Below are 18,799 nucleotides of genomic sequence, written 5' to 3'. Positions count from 1 at the left end.
GAGACCCACGCAGACATGGGGAGAATGTGCAAACTCCCCATGGACAGTGACCCAGGGCCAGGATTGAACCCGGGTCCTTGGCGCCATGAGGCAGATGTGCTAACCACTGCACCACGGTGCCACCCAAAATGCAAATTAATTTTATTTTCAGAGTTAACTGTAGAATTTAAATTTAGTTAATTAAATAAATCGGGAATAAATAGCTAGTAAAGTAATGGAGAGCATGAAACTACCAGCGTGTTGTTGAAACCCCACCTGGTTTACTAATGGCCTTTGGGAAGGAAATGTGCCGTCCTTACCTGGACTGACCCATATGCGACTCAAGACGCAAAGCAATGTGGTCAAACTCTTAGCTGCTGTCAACCTTCTCAATGGGCAATTAGAAATGTGCAGATAGGTAGCATGATATTTGAAAGGTTTGAAGACAAGTGCTAGGATAGGGAGAAATAGCTATTTGTCAGGCGGCACTATAGCACAATGGTTAGCACAGTTACTCCACAGATCCAGGGCCCGAGGTTCGATTCCCGGCTTGGGTCACTGCCTGTGCAGAGTCTGCACATTCTCCCCATGCGTGGGTTTCCTCCGGGTGCTCCGGTTTCCTTTCACAGTCCAAAGATGTGCAGGTTAGGTAGATTGGCTACGCTAAATTGCCCTTAGTGTCCAAAAAAGGTTAGATGGGGTTATTGGGTTATGGGAATAGGGTGGAAGTGAGGGCTTAAGTGGGTCGGTGCAGACTCGATGGGCCGAATGACCTCCTTCTGCACTGTATGTTCTATGCATATTCAGTTCGTAAATGAGTAAAAACATTAAGTCACTCCACTTGCAGTATTGTACGCTATTATAAGATAAACTATTGAAATAATTGCCGGGTCGATAAAAATTGTTGATCTTGCACAAAAGCAAGCCAGTCAAAATCAGTAGACTTGTTCTTTCCATTGGGGATTTAACATAGAAATTATAATTTGATGACAGTAGTTTTTGAAATGCTATATTATCTTTACTAGTCTGCAGTGATTCCCGAATGTATCTGTAAAATAACATTGTACCTGATGTTGAATGAAAGAGGAAGAGGATTAAAGCAGGCATTCAGCGCAGTATGGAAAGCTGCCACTATCTTATCTCAACATGCAACGTCCAGATGGTAGGACGAATAAATAAGACTTTCCTGATGTTAGTAGAACACAATTAATCAGATTGAGGCAGTAATCTTCATAAAATTAGTTCAGTTTCCCACTCGTATTCATGCATTGTTGCTTCACAGCGCCAGGGCCCCGGGTTCGATTCCCTGCTTGGATCACTGTCTGTGCAGAGTCTGCACGTTCTCCGTGGCTGCGTGGGTTTCCTCCGGGTGCTGCGGTTTTCTCCCAAGTCCCAAAAGACGTGCTAAAAGGTAATTTGGACATTCTGAATTCTCCTTCTGTGTACCTGAACAAGCACCGGATTGTGGCGACTAGGGGCTTTTCACAGTAACTTCATTGCAGTGTTAATGTAAGCCTACTTGTAAAATCTGTGTATATGGCACAATAGGCGATTGTGTGGCAAGTTTGGCAGGCTCCAGAAATTGACCAAAAATTGGGTTGGAACTAATTTGAACGGTAGACAAGAAAATCTCTCCTAGTTTTCACATAATACTAACTTGAGAAGGACTGCAAGTAGAAAGAGGCCGATGCAACCACGGAGTTCAGCAGACCAGTGACAAATGCTATTACATGAATAAAAGTAAATTTGCGAGATTGAACAAAGAACAAACAGCACAGGAGCATGCCCTTCGGCCCTCCAAGCCAGTACTGGTCATGCTACCATCGTGGTAAAAGTTAATTTGCATTGCTGTATCGGATATGCAGAGGAGTGGGATTCAGGGATAATGGTGAAAAGATCACAACATAATGTTTAGCACAGTAACGAATAAATACGATTCTGGACTGTATACGAGGACCAATAATTGATAACTAAAATATATATACGCAAGAGTATTTAGTGTGGAAAAAAAGCCCAATGCGCTTCCACAAAGTGCAATCATATTAAATTGATGCGAAGCCAAAGGGGCCAAATGACCAAAAGCTTGATCAGAGGTCAGCTTTAAAGGCTTTAAGCTGCCTGAGCCCTGAAGGACATACATGCCAGAGTAAGGCTTCAGCTGGTGTTGAAAGAACCAACAAAAGGAAAGAACCTACTTGACATAATTTTCACCAATCATGACAGTGTTATATGTTTTCACACAGAGAAAAGCCTCCATCGTATTGCGTGCCACTGTGCTAAACAAAATAGATTTAGAAAGATCTAGCACCTCAAAACTGGGTACCCATGAGGCCTTATGGGTCATTAGCAGCAGAAGTGTATTCAACCGCAATCTGTCAACTTGAGGCTAGGCATATCCCTGACTCTGGTCATTAGATAAACATATGGATGATAAGGGAATAGTGTAGATGTAGCTTTAGAGTGGTTTCACAGGTCGGCGCAACATTGAGGGCCGAAGGGCCTATACTGCGCTGTAATGTTCTATGTTCTGCCATTATCACCAAGCCAGGAGACCAAAACTTGTTTGATGAGTTGGAGACCAAGTTCAAGTGCAGCATCTTTGCCGTGGAAGGCTGTGGAGGCCAAATCACAGTGTCTTTAAGACAGAGATCAATAGGTTCTTGATTAATAAGGGGATCAGGGGCTATGGGGAGAAGGCAGGATAATGGTGGAGCAGACTTGATGGGCCAAGTGGCCTAATTCTGCTCCTGTGTCTTATGGTCTTCTACTTAAAAATGAGGTAACACCCCCCCCCCCCAGTTTAATCAGAGCACAGCTGAAGAACAGAAACAGTATGCTGAGCAATCCGACACTAATGAATCTGCCACATCCAGTCTCGGGTGGTGGTAGATAATTAAACAATTGACCCAATTGTCAAAGCACAATGCAAGGCTGAAGCATTTGCAACCATCTTCAGCCAAAAGTGCCAATTGTTGATCCATCTATGTCCTCCGGAGGTCCCTACCATCACAAATACAAGTTTTCAGCCAATTCAAATTCACTGCACGTAATATGAAGAAATGGCTGAGGGCACTGGCTACAGTAAGTTTGAGACTAGACATCATCCCAGCAGTAGTATTGAAGACTGAAACCTGGGATTAAAGAGGAAAATATTGACAGGCTGGGCTTATGTTCATTGGAGTTCAGAAGAATGGGAGATGAACTTATTAAAACTTACAAGAACCTGAGGAGACTTGACAGGGTGGATGCTGAAAGGATTTGTTCCCTTGTGGGAGAGACTGGAACTAGCGGACACAGTTAAAAAAATATGGAGTTTTCCCATTTAAGACAGAGATAAAAAGGAGTTTTCTATCAGAGAAGTTTGTCAGTCTTTGGAATTCTCTTTCCTGGAGCAGGGTGGAGGCAGGGTCATTGAATATTTTTAACCACGGCAGTTGGTAGATTCCTGATTAACGAGGAAGTCAAAGGTTATCAGGGGTAGGCAGAACGTGGAGTTGAAGCCAAAATCAGATCAGTCATGATCTTATTGAATGGCAGAACAGGATTGAGGGTCAAATCCTGCTACTAATTTGTATGTTTTTATGTATGTAACCAGAGCACACAGAAACAAGGATACATGTATGACTGGTGCCCCAGCACTAGCCACACACTTAGATAAGCTATTCCAACACTGGCATCTCCCTGACAATATACAAAACTGCCCAGCTACGTCTTGTCCACAAAAAGCAGGACAAATCCAATTCAGCCAAATGCCAGCCCATCAGTCCACTCTCAATCATCTAAGCAATGGAAGTTACTGTCAACATCACGATCAAGCAACACTTATTCAACAGTAATCAGCTTATTGATGTTTAGTTTGGTTTGACCTTAAATACTTGGCTCCGAATCTCACTTGAGCCTTGGACCAAACACGGACAAAAGAGCTGAATTCCAGAGGTGATGTGAGAGCAATGTTCCTGGACATCAAGGCAGCATTTGGATGAGTGGGCATTGCGGAATTGGCGCAAAACTGGAGTCAATGGGAATCAGGGGGGAAATGTTTCACTGGTTGGAGTTGTGCCGCACAAAAGGAAGATTGTTGTGGTTGTTGGGAGACCAATCATGTCAGCTCTAGGACTATCGTTGCAGGAATTCCTCCAGTAGTGCCCTAGGCTCAACCTTCTTGATCTCCTTCACTCTATCATAAGGTTAGAAGCAAGACTGTTCACTGATGTTTGTACAGTTGATTGTACATTCACAATTCCTCAGTTACTGAAACAGTCCATGCCACCCTGCAGAAAGACCTCCATAACAGTCAGGCTTGGGCTGATAATTGGCAAGTAACAATCATGTACCAGTCAATAACCATCTCCAACAAGATTTATTTTAACCATCTCCCCATGACATTCAATGATATTACCATCCATGAAATTTCCCATCAACATCCATTGCCATTGACCAGAAACCTAACTGAACCAGCTGGATAAATACTGTGGCTACTAGAGTAGATCAGTGGCTGGGAATTCTGCAGCAAGTAGCTCACCAGCCGACTTTCAAAACCCTGTCCACTATTTACCAAGCACAAGTCAGGATCTTGATGAAATACTCTCCAATAGTCCAGGTGGAAGGAGCCAAGGATAGCCCTTGAGACTTCAGTATTGGTGCAGGTGGAGAAGCCATTGCCGGAGATAACAGTCAGAGAACAAGATCAGTCATGTCATTGATCTCATGAACAGAGAGCAGCAAGCAGCTTTAAAGATAGTTGGATCAACAATGTTACAAAAGCATGTCTGACATTTAATTAGGCCTGTTTCTGGGGTAGAAATCAGATCCGTAAATAACGGATGCATGTAGAAATGGTACAGCAGTTATCATGGGTGATTTTAAACTACATGTCGATTGGTTTAACCAGGTTGGTCAAGGCAGCCTTGAGGAGGAGTTTATAGAATGTGTCCGCGATAGTTTCCTAGAACAATGTGTAATGGAATCTACGAGGGAACAAGCGGTCCGAGATCTGGTCCTGTGTAATGAGGCAGCACTGATTCATGATCTCATAGTTAGGGATCCTCTCGGAAGAAGCGATCACAATATGGTGGAATTTAAAAGACAGATGGCGGGTGAGAAGGTAAAATCAAACACTAGTGTTTTGTGCTTAAACAAATGAGATTACAATGGGATGAGAGAAGAACTAGCTAAGGTAGACTGGGAGCAAAGACTTTATGGTGAAACAGTTGAGGAACAGTGGAGAACCTTCCAAGCGATTTTTCACAGTGCTCAGCAAAGGTTTATACCAACAAAAAGGAAGGACAGTAGAAAGAGGGAAAATCAACCATGGATATCTAAGGAAATAAGGGAGAGTATAAAATTGAAGGAAAAAGCATACAAAGTGGCAAAGATTAGTGGGAGACTAGAGGACTGGGAAGTCTTTAGGGGGCAACAGAAAGCTACTAAAAAAGCTATCAAGAAGAGTAACATAGATTATGAGAGTAAACTTGCTCAGAATAAAAAAAACAGATAGTAAAAGTTTCTACAAATATATAAAACAAAAAAGAGTGGCTAAGGTAAATATTGGTCCTTTGGAGGATGAGAAGGGAGATTTAATAATGGGAGATGAGGAAATGGCTGAGGAACTGAACAGGTTTTTTGGGTGGGTCTTCACAGTGGAAGACACAAATAACATGCCAGTGACTGATAGAAATGAGGCTATGACAGGTGAGGACTTTGAGATGATTGTTATCACCAAGGAAGTAGTGATGGGCAAGCTAATTGGGCTAAAGGTAGATAAGTCTCCTGGCCCTGATGGAATGCATCCCAGAGTGCTAAAAGAGATGGCTAGGGAAATTGCAAATGCACTAGTGATAATTTACCAAAATGCACTAGACTCTGGGGTGGTCCCGGCGGATTGGAAATTAGCAAACGTGACACCACTGTTTAAAAAAGGAGATAGGCAGAAAGCGGGTAATTATAGACCAGTGAGCTTAACTTCCGTAGTAGGAAAGATGCTGGAATCTATCGTCAAAGAAGAAATAGCAAGGCATCTGGATGGAAATTGTCCCATTGGGCAGACGCAGCATGGGTTCATAAAGGGCAGGTTGTGCCTAACTAATTTAGTGGAATTTTTTGAGGACATTGCCAGAGCGGTAGATAACGGGGAGCCAATGGATGTGGTATATCTGGATTTCCAGAAAGCCTTGGACAAGGTGCCACACAAAAGGTTGCTGCATAAGATAAAGATGCATGGCATTAATGAAAAATGAAATGAAAACGAAAATCGCTTATTGTCACAAGTAGGCTTCAAATGAAGTTACTGTGAAAAGCCCCTAGTCGCCACATTCCGGCGCCTGTTCGGGGAGGCTGTTGCGGGAATTGAACCGTGCTGCTGGCCTGCCTTGGTCTGCTTTCAAAGCCAGCGATTTAGCCCTGTGCTAAACAGGGTGAAGTAGTAGCATGGATAGAGGCTTGGTTAATTAATAGAAAGCAAAGAGTGGAGATTAATGGGTGTTTCTCTGGTTGGCAATCAGTAGCTAGTGGTGTCCCTCAGGGATCAGTGTTGGACCCACAATTGTTCACAATTTGCATGGATGATTTGGAGTTGGGGACCAAGGAGCAATGTGTCCAAGTTTGCAGACGACACGAAGATGAGTGGTAAAGCAGAAAGTGCAGAGGATACTGGTAGTCTGCAGAGGTATTTGGATAGGCTAAGTGAATGGGCTAGGGTCTGGCAGATGGAATACAATGTTGACAAATGTGAGGTTATCCATTTTGGTAGGAATAACAGCAAAAGGAATTATTATTTAAATGATAAAATATTAAAACATGCTGCTGTGCAGAGAGACCTGGGTGTGCTAGTGCATGAGTCGCAAAAAGTTGGTTTACAGGTGCAACAGGTGATTAAGAAGGCGAATAGAATTTTGTCCTTCATTGCTAGAGGGATGGAGTTTAAGACTAGGGAGGTTCTGCTGCAATTGTATAAAGTGTTAGTGAGGCCACACCTGGAGTATTGTGTTCAGTTTTGGTCTTCTTACTTGAGAAAGGACGTACTGGCACTGGAGGGTGTGCAGAGGAGATTCACTAGGTTAATCCCAGAGCTGAAGGGGTTGGATCACGAGGAGACGTTGAGTAGACTGGGATTGTACTCGTTGGAATTTAGAAGGATGAGGGGGGGATCTTATAGAAACATATAAAATTATGAAGGGAATAGATAGGATAGATGCGGGCAGGTTGTTTCCACTGGCGGGTGAAAGCAGAACTAGGGGGCTTAGCCTCAAAATAAGGGAAAGCAGATTTAGGACTGAGTTTAGGAGGAACTTCTTCACCTAAAGGGTTGTGAATCTATGGAATTCCTTGCCCAGTGAAGCAGTAGAGGCTCCTTCATTAAATGTTTTTCAGATAAAGATAGATAGTTTTTTGAAGAATAAAGGGATTAAGTGTTCAGGCCGGAAAGTGGAGCGGAGTCCACAAAAGATCAGCCATGATCTCATTGAATGGCGGAGCAGGCTCGAGGGGCCAGATGGCCTACTCCTGCTCCTAGTTCTTATGTTGAGTTGTAAACATGGGTTTACAGGAAATATGACCACTGATTTGTAGGTGATAATACTTTCAAGGAACTGGAGGAAAAGGAAGCTGGAGTTGGGGCATTTGTTTGACAGGATAAATGAGTCAAGATAAGGGTGATGTTGGTGACTTTGAGGGAGGACCATTGTGCTAGTGTTACAGGATTAGTAATCCAGATGCCAGGACTAATTCTCTGGAGACCAAAGTTCAAGTACCAAAACAGCTGGGGAAGTTTATTGACTAATAACTATAGATTAAAAATCTCAGTAAAGTTCATGATGAAACCATCAGATTGTTGTAAAAATCCATCTGATTTGCTAATATCCTTGAGGAAATAAAATTTCCTGTCCTTGTCCGGTCTACATCTGACTCCAGACCCATATCGATGTAATTGGCTCTTAACTGTCCTCTGTAATGGCCCAGCAATTACTCAGTTGTATCAAACAGCAGAAATGGGGAGGCACTCAGGGTATGCTCACAGCTTATATTTTGCAGTGGTTCCAAGAAAACTCACCACCACCTGTGCAAAGGAGTTAGGGATGGGCAATAAATACTGATATAGAGTAAGGTTTTAAAGTTGCAGGAGTGTACCGGCAGGCAGGAAGGTGGTTTAAAGTGTGTCTTCTTCAATGCCAGGAGCATCCGGAACAAGGTGGGTGAACTTGCAGCATGGGCTGGTACCTGGGACTTCGATGTTGTGGCCATTTCGGAGACATGGATAGAGCAGGGACAGGAATGGTTGTTGCAAGTGCCGGGGTTTAGATATTTCAGTAAGCTCAGGGAAGGTGGTAAAAGAGGGGAAGAGGTGGCATTGTTCGTCAAGGACAGTATTACGGTGGCAGAAAGGACGTTTGATGAGGACTCGTCAATTGAGGTAGTATGGGCTGAGGTTAGAAACAGGAAAGGAGACGTCACCCTGTTAGGGGTTTTCTATAGGCCTCCGAAAAGTTCCAGAGATGTAGAGGAAAGGATTGCAAAGATGATTCTAGATAGGAGCGAAAGCAACAGGGTAGTTGTTATGGGGGACTTTAACTTTCCAAATATTGACTGGAAACGCGATAGTTCGAGTACTTTAGATGGGTCCGTTTTTGTCCAATGTGTGCAGGAGGGTTTCCTGACACAGTATGTAGATAGGCCAACGAGAGGCGAGGCCGTATTGGATTTGGTACTGGGTAATGAACCAGGACAGGTGTTAGATTTGGAGGTAGGTGAGCACTTTGGTGATAGTGACCACAATTCGATTATGTTTACTTTAGTGATGGAAAGGGATAGGTACATACCGCAGGGCAAGAGTTATATCTGGGAGAAAGGCAATTATGATGCGATAAGGCAAGACTTAGGATGCATCGGATGGAGAGGAAAACTGTAGGGGATGGGCACAATGGAAATGTGGAGCTTGTTCAAGGAACAGCTACCGCGTGTCCTTAGAACATAGAACAATACAGCGCAGTACAGGCCCTTCGGCCCACGATGTTGCACCGAAACAAAAGCCATCTAACCTACACTATGCCATTATCATCCATATGTTTATCCAATAAACTTTTAAATGCCTTCAATGTTGGCGAGTTCACTACTGTAGCAGGTAGGGCATTCCACGGCCTCACTACTCTTTGCGTAGAGTGTCCTTGATAAGTATGTGCCTGTCAGGCAGGGAGGAAGTGGTCGAGCAAGGGAACCATGGTTTACTAAGGCAGTCGAAACACTTGCCAAGAGGAAGAAGGAGGCTTATGTAAAGATGAGACATGAAGGTTCAGTAAGGGCGCTCGAAAGTTGCAAGTTAGCTAGGAAGGACCTAAAGAGAGAGCTAAGAAGAGCCAGGAGGGGACATGAGAGGTCTTTGGCAGGTAGGATCAAGGATAACCCCAAAGCTTTCGATAGATATGTCAGGAATAAACAAATGACTAGGGTAAGAGTAGGGCCAGTCAAGGACAGTAGTGGGAAGTTGTGCTTGGAGTCCGAGGAGATATGAGAGGTGCGAAATGAATATTGTTTGTCAGTATTCACACAGGAAAAAGACAATGTTGTCGAGGAGAATACTGAGATTCAGGCTACTAGATTAGAAGGACTTAAGGTTCATAAGGAGGAGGTGTTAACAATTCTGGAAAGGGTGAAAATAGATAAGTCCCCTGGGCCGGATGGGATTTATCCTAGGATTCTTTGGGAAGCTAGGGAGGAGATTGCTGAGCCTTTGGCTTTGATCTGTAAGTCATCTTTGTCAACAGGAATAGTGCCAGAAGATTGGAGGATAGCAAATGTTGTCCCCTTGTTCAAGAAGGGGAGTAGAGACAACCCCGGTAACTATAGACCAGTGAGCCTTACTTCTGTTGTGGGCAAAATCTTGGAAAGGTTTATAAGAGATAGGGTGTATAATCATCTGGAAAGGAATAATTTGATTAGACATAGTCAACACGGTTTCGTGAAGGGTAGGTCGTGCCTCACAAACCTTATTGAGTTCTTTGAGAAGGTGACCAAACAGGTGGATGAGGGTAAAGCAGTTGATGTGGTGTATATGGATTTCAGTAAAGCGTTTGATAAGGTTCCCACGGTAGGCTACTGCAGAAAATACGGAAGCATGGGATTCATGGAGATTTAGCAGTTTGGATCAGAAATTGGCTAGCTGGAAGAAGACAAAGGGTGATGGTTGATGGGAAGTGTTCAGCCTGGAGTTCAGTTACTAGTGGTGTACCACAGGGATCTGTTTTGGGGCCACTGCTGTTTGTCATTTTTATAAATGACCTGGAGGAGGGCGTAGAAGGATGGGTGAGTAAATTTGCAGATGACACTAAAGTCGGTGGAGTTGTGGACAGTGCGGAAGGATGTTACAGGTTACAGAGGGACATTGATAAGCTGCAGCGCTGGGCTGAGAGGTGGCAAATGGAGTTTAATGCAGAAAAGTGTGAGGTGATTCACTTTGGAAGGAATAACAGGAAGACAGAGTACTGGGCTAATGGTAAGATTCTTGGCAGTGCGGATGAGCAGAGAGATCTCGGTGTCCATGTACATCGATCCCTGAAAGTTGCCACTCGGGTTGAGAGGGTTGTTAAGAAGGCGTACGGTGTGTTATCTTTTATTGGTAGAGGGATTGAGTTTCGGAGCCATGAGGTCATGTTGCAGCTGTACAAAACTCTGGTGCAGCCGCATTTGGAGTACTGCGTGCAATTCTGGTCACCGCATTATAGGAAGGACGTGGAAGCATTGGAAAGGGTGCAGATGAGATTTACCAGAATGTTGCCTGGTATGGAGGGAAGATCTTATGAGGAAAGGCTGAGGGACTTGAGGCTGTTTTCGTTAGAGAGAAGGTTAAGAGGTGACTTAATTGAGGCATACAAGATGATCAGAGGATTGGATAGGGTGGACAGTGAGAGCCTTTTTCCTCGGATGGTGATGTCTAGCACGAGGGGACATAACTTTAAATTGAGGGGAGATAGATATAAGACAGATGTCAGAGGTAGGTTCTTTACTCAGAGAGTAGTAAGGGTGTGGAATGCCCTGCCTGCAACAGTAGTGGACTCGCCAACACTAAGGACATTCAAATGGTCATTGGATAGACATATGGACAATAAGGGAATAGTGTAGATGGGCTTTAGAGTGGTTTCACAGGTCGGCGCAACATCGAAGGCCGAAGGGCCTGTACTGCGCTGTAATGTTCTATGTTCTATTTCTAGGAATGTCACAAGGGGAGATAGAATTACATTGCTTCGGGCTAGGGCAGTGGAATATGAACATGTGTTTCATTGTAGTGACAAAGACCATGAGTTCCTTATAATTGAAGGCGAGAATGCAGTGAGGGATTTGCCTGGGCTGCTGGTAGTGGAGAAAAGTCAGAGTTTAATCACAACTGCCCTGAAGCAGTGACTAGTGTTTGGTAGAGTTTTGCAACAGTGAGCTTGATACGCAGTTGTCAGATATCAATGGATGGCTAAACCATCGAGGGAGCAAAGTTTGGGAAATAATGACCAGAGTGGGAGGAAGGAAGGGCTTTACTGGGAATAAAGACAAAGGTGACAATGATAGAGCCAATCAATAGCTATACTGTATTTTGGCAATTGGAAGGTCAACAGCTTGTTGGGAGTTTAACGTGCAGTCACAAATGACTTGGGATAGTTTGTTGCAGAAAGTGGGGTTGGAAAAGTAGAGGAGAATATGGTGGCGAGGGATAAAGGGTTTGACTCTACTGAGACCTAGAGCATAGTCTGATCATGAGATGGATTGGTTGCTGTGTGTATATTAGTGAAAGTCTAGAAGATATAAGTCTAGAAGATATAAATAATTAGATAAGACTGATGAACAGTGAAATCAGAGATGAGTTGAGATGAAGATTAAAATCACTAAGGACGAGGATTTTCTCATTGCCGCGAATGAGGAGAAAAGGGCATGATTTGTGGAGTTGGGGCAGGAGGGTTAAACCACAAACCTTTGACTATCACCAGCCAAGGGTGACAGCATTTTCTTTAACTTGGGTGTTTAAAGGGGTTGAACAAAGAAAAAAGGGATTAATCATTGGTGGGGGTGGGGGTATTTATGGAAGGTATCATGATGGGATCTGGTGATAAGAGCCACAATGGTGGTTTGGGAAGGGCAGGTGCTGTAAGTATAAACAGGCAGGGAAGCATCATGTCACCAGCTCTCAGGCAGGTTTATGTCAAACCTATAATGTTAATAAAATCATCCACATTAAAGGTCATGGCTGCTGATGGCACTGCCAAATTAATCAACATTCTGGAAGAACGTATGAAGAGGGATGGTGATTCTTAATTCTCTGGCCGAATCAAAGGAACCAAGGGTAAGTGTGTTGAATGGGACAGGAAAGAGATTGGCAAGATTAACCTCGACAGGGTGTGGGGAGCAGGAAGGTTAGCAAAAGCAAACAATGGAATTGTTGGGTTTGCTACTCTTAAGTAGGTAGCAACAGATGCCATGATAAACTCTTCAGAAATTGCTGAGATATGAAGAGGATAGTTGTGGCTCGTACAAGGGATAGTCATAGAACATACAGTGCAGGAGGCCATTCGGCCCATCAAGTCTGCACCGACCCACTTAAGCCCTCACTTCCACCCTATCCCCGTAACCCCAATAACCCCTCCTAACCTTTTTTGGGCACTAAGGGCAATTTATCATGGCCAATCCACCTAACTTGCACGTCTTTAGACTGTGGGAGGAAACCGGAGCACCCGGAGGAAACCCACGCTGACACGGGGAGAACGTGCAGACTCCGCACAGACAGTGACCCAGAAGGGAATCGAACCTGGGACCCTGGCGCTGTGAAGCCACTTGTGCTACCGGGCTGCCCTGAATCTGGAAAAATAGGAGAGGAGGCAGAGAAGTTGTGATGGATTGGAACAGAGTTTGAAGGGTAAGTCCCAGAAATAGGAGAAACAGAAGGGGGCATGACAAAGGAGGATACTCAAGAGTGTGAAAGGGAGAAAAAAAGGATTAAAATGAGTTTAGGCAAAAAGTAAATGCAAACAGAGGAAGTTCAGGTTATATAGGCATGATAAAGGTTAAGAGAGAAAGAAATATTCTGGCTGCAGGCGAGGAGGAAACACATTGAGAGTCCAAAGTTATCAAGTGCTGCGGCGGGGTGAAATTCACTTGTAAATACAGTGGAGTCACCTGTCTAGAGCATCGACAAACCAATGGTTAGGGGTCCAAAGGTTCTGAATTCACTTGCTGTTTGAGAGGCAATGTATTGGAGAATTTTATTTCAATTACTTTATACAGAGGAAAGTGAATGTATGAAATGGACTGGGCTGCCCAATGGAGGCATTTTGCATCTGCAAAATTCAAGCAAGTATCCACAATTATAAGTAGTTGCATAATCTGATGTTCCTTCAAAACTGAAATTGAACAGATAAACAGCAATGACATTTCCTGACACTCAACATGTATGTGCTCTCCAGGTAAACAGAAATACCAAATTCAAAGGAGATCAATGAATTAAAGCACAAAAGTTTCTAATTTGGAAGTAATACATTATAGTCCAAATAAGTGTGACTGGGAACCAATCTATACAACTGAGACTCATTCTTTCCCCAAGTGTCCTGCATTCTCTGGATGTTTTATCTTCATACCAACTTCTTCCTCTTTAAAATATATTAAATGTTTACCCTCACCTACACATCAAATGCACTAGCTTTAATCAACTCAGGCAATTTGGTAGACCAATGGTCATGGTCATGGAGTATTGCGTACAGTTCTGGTCACCGCATTATAGGAAGAACGTGGAGGCTTTGGAGCGGGTGCAGAGGAGATTTACCAGGATGTTGCCTGGTATGGAGGGAAAATCTTATGAGGAAAGGCTGATGGACTTGAGGTTGTTTTCGTTGGAGAGAAGAAGGTTAAGAGGAGACTTAATAGAGGCATACAAAATGATCAGGGGGTTGGATAGGGTGGACAGTGAGAGCCTTCTCCCGCGGATGGAAATGGCTGGCACGAGGGGACATAGCTTTAAACTGAGGGGTAATAGATATAGGACAGAGGTCAGGGGTAGGTTCTTTACGCAAAGAGTGGTGAGGCCGTGGAATGCCCTACCAGCAACAGTAGTGAACTCGCCAACATTGAGGGCATTTAAAAGTTTATTGGATAAGCATATGGATGATAATGGCATAGTGTAGGTTAGATGGCTTTTGTTTCGGTGCAACATCGAGGGCCGAAGGGCCTGTACTGCGCTGTATCGTTCTATGTTCTATGTTCTAGGACAGAGGTCAGAGGTAGGTTCTTTACGCAAAGAGTGGTGAGGCCGTGGAATGCCCTACCTGCTACAGTAGTGAACTCGCCAACATTGAGGGCATTTAAAAGTTTATTGGATAAGCATATGGATGATAATGGCATAGTGTAGATTAGATGGCTTTTGTTTTTTGACTTCCCATGTCGGTGCAACATCGTGGGCCGAAGGGCCTGGACTGCACTGTATATGTTCTATGTTCTATGTATTGAAGTAGCTACATCTTGGTAAACCTCTAAGAATTGCTACAGCAATGTATAAATACTGTTGATTCATGAATCAGCCAATTTATTCTGACTGTGGAATAAATTGTGTATCACAATGAAAATTACTCAATAGATTTTATTCAATGGACACAAGTATACTGTAATGCACTATAACTCTCAAAAGATGTTGCCATGTTACTTAGTTTTTCTTATTTTTATTGGGATTATCTAATCCCATGGTGTATTTAAAAAAACCTTTAAGGCCACCCTCCCAAACAAATCAGCCCACACTGTGAAACTATTTTCTGAAGCTTGCCATCAAGTGGATAATGCTAGGTGCATCACTGGTAATCGCTCATTAAACATAAAATCTAAGTTTGAAATCAGGATCTCAGGGCTCCAAGGAGATCTGCAATACGTACTGGCACTCCGTGAGCCATCAGAGTGTTAGGGTTCATGATGGTGACCAGCTGATGCAGAAGGTCAGGCTGGGATTCAAACAGCTCAGGCGCCAGTCTCTTCATAACACTCTCCAGCTGTTCTGCCACGTATGCTGGTGCTCCATACCATGTCTTAGGCTCTCCCCTAATTAGTTTTAAAAGAAAGTTAGAATCCATGAAGTTGAGATTATTAAGCACTGTACTGTTTTTGGAAAACTGATCAAAACTATGTAAGCAAACTCTACCAGGAGTGTTTTACTAAATTACTGACAAGTGGGTTGAGGTTTATGAAATAATTCTGCAAATTGAAATGAAATGAAATGAAAAATGAATGAAAAATTAAATGAATGAAAATGGCTTATTGTCACAAGTAGGCTTCAAATGAAGTTACTGTGAAAAGCCCCTAGTCGCCACATTCCGGCGCCTGTTCGGGGAGGCTGTTACGGGAATCAAACCGTGCTGCTGGCCTGCCTGGGTCTGCTTTCAAAGCCAGCCATTTAGCCCTGTGCTAAACAACCCCTAAGTGTAGTTTATGTCCTGTGTTCACAGCACTAGCTACATCAGCAAGGGCAGCCCAGGCTAGCCCAAGACACTGCAAGGGGAAGCTCAGGCCAGCCCAAGACACAGCAAGGAGAAGCCTCGGCCAACCCAAGACACAGCGAGTGGCAGTCCAGGCCAGCCCAAGACGTAGCGAGGGGCAGCCCAGGCCAGCCCAAGACACAGAGAGGAGCAGCCCAGGCCAGCCCAACACGCAGCGAGAGGCAGCTCAGGCCAGCCCAAAACACAGCGAGAGGCAGCTCAGGCCAGCCCAAGACAGCGACAAGCAGCCCAGGCGAGCACAAGACAGATTGATAGGGTGAATGACCATCAAGTGAAGCATTCAACCCACTAGCAGATTGGATGTTTTTCTTCCTCCCCCATCCTTTTTTGATTCTAGTCATGAGCAGCTCTCAAGGTTTCTACCCAACATGATTTTCCCCACTCATTTGTTTTTGCTTATGTTCAATTATACCAAGAAAATGTGAGAGCACAAGCGAGAGTGAGATAAAAGCGAGAAAGAGAGAGCGCAAGCGAGAGAGCACAAGCGAGAGAGAGAGCACGAGTGAGACAGAGAGGAGCACGAGGTGAGGTGAAGTCACATGGGATCAGAGGTGAGGTGACACGATGGATACAGAACATAGAACATACAGTGCAGAAGGAGGCCATTCGGCCCATCGAGTCTGCACCGACCCACTTCCACCCTATCCCCATAACCCAATAACCCCTCCTAACCAGCAATTTATCATGGCCAATCCACCTAACCTGCACGTCTTTGGACTGTGGGAGGAAACCGGAGCACCCGGAGGAAACCTACACAGACACGGGGAGAACGTGCAAACTCCACACAGACAGTGATTCAGCGGGGAATCGAACCTGGGACCATGGCGCTGTGAAGCCACAGTGCTATCCACTTCTGCTACCGTGCTGCACAAAGAGAGTGCACTCGCGAAGGAGAGAGTGCACATGTGAAAAGAGAGCACATGTGAGAAGAGAGCACTTGCGAGAACAGAGCACATGCGACAACAGAGCACATGCGATAGAGAGCACAGGTGAGTAGAGAGCACACGTGAGTAGAGAGCACACGCAAGAAGAGAGCACACGCAAGAAGAGAGCACACACGAGAAGAGGGCACATGGGATAAGAGAGCACATGTGAGAAGGGAGCATATACAAGAGAGCACATACGAGAAGAGAGCACATATACAAGAAGACAGTACATACAAGAGAGCACATACGAGGAGAGAAAATACGAGAGAAAACACAGCACAAACGAAAGAGCACAAGAGAGAGGGCACAAGCGCAAGAGAGGGACAATGAAAGAGCAAAAGTGAGAGAGGGAGAGAGAGAGAGAGAGCACACGCGCAAAAGCTAGAGAGAGGGCACAAGCAAGAGGGAGTGGGCACAAGTGAGAGGGAGTGGGCACAAGCGAGAGAAAGAGGGCACAAGCCAGAGAGTGCACAACCCCGAGAGAGAGAGTGCACAACCCAGAGAGAGAGTGAACAAGCCAGAATGGGTTACAGGCACAAGAGAGGGCACAAGCGAGAGTGAAAGAGCACAAGCAAGAGAGAGGACAAGCTGGGGAGCAAGCACAAGGTGTAGACTAGAGTATCATCGCGAGAGAGAGGGAGCAAAAGCACAATTGACAGAGCACAGGCGAGAGACAGAGCACATGCGAGAGAGAAAATGAGCACAAGCGAAAGAGAGTGAGCACATGGGGGAGAGCGGAATGGAGAAATCACCAGCGAGAGAAGAGATCACAAGTGAGAGAGTGCACAAGCCAGGGAGAGAGTGCACAAGCCAGGGAGAGAGTGCACAAGCCAGGGAGAGAGTGCACAAGCCGGGGAGAGAGTGCATAAGCCAGGGAGAGAGTGCACAAGCCAGAGAGTGCACAAGCCAGAGAGAGAGAGTACAAGCCAGAGAGGGTGCACAAGCACGAGAGATGGCACAAGCATGAGAGAGGGAACAAGTGAGAGTGAAAGCGAACTCAAGCGAGGAAAAGAGCACAAGCGAGCGAATAAGTGCACATGCGAAATAATAAGAACACAAGCGAGAGAAGAAGAGCACCAGCGAGAGAGTGCGGAATCGAAAGAGCTCAAGCGAGAGAGAGGGCACAAGCGAGAGAGCACACAAGCAAGATAGAGCACAAGCGAGAGAGAGGGCACGAGAGAGCACAAAAGAGAGAGAGAGAAAGAGAGACAGAGAGTGCACGCACAAGCGAGAGAGCGCACAAGCGAGAGAGAGGGCACAAACGAGTGGGAGGGGGCACAAGCGAGAGGGAGGGGGCACAAGCGAGAGAGAGAGAGGGCACAAGCGAGAAAGAGGGCACAAGTGGGAGAGGGCACAAGCGAGAGAGAGGGCACAAGCCAGAGAGTGCACAACACCGAGAGAGAGAGGGCACAACCCAGAGAGAGGGTGAACGAGCCAGAGTCGGGTACAAGCACGAGAGAGGGAGAGTGAGTGAGCGCAAGCGAAAGATGAGCACTAGCGAGATGGGACACAAGGGAGTGCACTAGCGAAGGAGAGTGCACATGCGAAGACGAGAGTGCACATGCGAAGGGCAGAGTGCACATGCGGGCAGAGTGCACATGCGAGAAGAGAGCACATGCGAGAGGAGAGCACATGCGAGAGGCGAGCACATGCAAGAGGAGAGCACATGCAAGAGGAGAGCACATGCAAGAGGAGAGCACATGCAAGAGGAGAGCACATGCAAGAGGAGAGCACATGCAAGAGGAGAGCACATGCAAGAGGAGAGCACATGCAAGAGAAAAAGAGCACAAGCGAGAGAATCTATGTAGATTCAATCCCAAGGTTTTTTACACATACATAAAAAGCAATAGGGTAGCCAGGGAAAGGTTAGGCCCACTGAAGGATAGGCAAGGGAATCTATGTCTGGAGCCAGAGGAAATGGGCGAGGTACTAAATGAATACTTTGTATCAGTATTCACCAAAGAGAAGGAATTGGTAGATGTTGAGTCTGGAGAAGGGTGTGTAGATAGCCTGGGTCACATTGTGATCCAAAAAGACGAGGTGTTGGGCGTCTTAAAAAATATTAAGGTATATAAGTCCCCAGGGCCTGATGGGATCTACCCCAGAATACTGAAGGAGGCTGGAGAGGAAATTGCTGAGGCCTTGACAGAAATCTTTGGATCCTCACTGTCTTCAGGTGATGTCCCGGAGGGCTGGAGAATAGCCAATGTTGTTCCTCTGTTTAAGAAGGGTAGCAAAGATAATCCAGGGAACTACAGGCCGGTGAGCCTTACTTCAGTGGTAGGGAAATTACTGGAGAGAATTCTTCGAGACAGGATCTACTCCCATTTGGAAGCAAATGGATGTATTAGTGAGAGGCAGCATGGTTTTGTGAAGGGGAGGTCGTGACTC

The 18,799-nt window shown here is 45.1% G+C and overlaps 1 protein-coding gene across 4 annotated transcripts in view; it reads right to left on the bottom strand.

Annotated features, from left to right (window-relative positions):
- Positions 1 to 18,799, bottom strand: part of kdm5ba (lysine demethylase 5Ba) — a 676,108-nt gene that overhangs the window by 305,480 nt on the left and 351,829 nt on the right. For all 4 annotated transcript variants that reach the window (XR_011935801.1, XM_072480724.1, XM_072480725.1 and 1 more), the window contains exon 12: positions 14,865 to 15,027. Coding sequence is in view for 3 of the 4 variants with exons in the window: in XM_072480724.1 (XP_072336825.1) it covers positions 14,865 to 15,027 (163 nt within the window). In the remaining variant the exon portion in view is untranslated. The remainder of the gene's footprint in view (positions 1 to 14,864; positions 15,028 to 18,799) is intronic.

Source organism: Scyliorhinus torazame, chromosome 17 (genome assembly GCF_047496885.1).
Source record: "Scyliorhinus torazame isolate Kashiwa2021f chromosome 17, sScyTor2.1, whole genome shotgun sequence".
In the NCBI taxonomy this organism is placed as follows: domain Eukaryota; kingdom Metazoa; phylum Chordata; class Chondrichthyes; order Carcharhiniformes; family Scyliorhinidae; genus Scyliorhinus; species Scyliorhinus torazame.
This window is presented reverse-complemented; position numbering and strand designations above follow the sequence as displayed.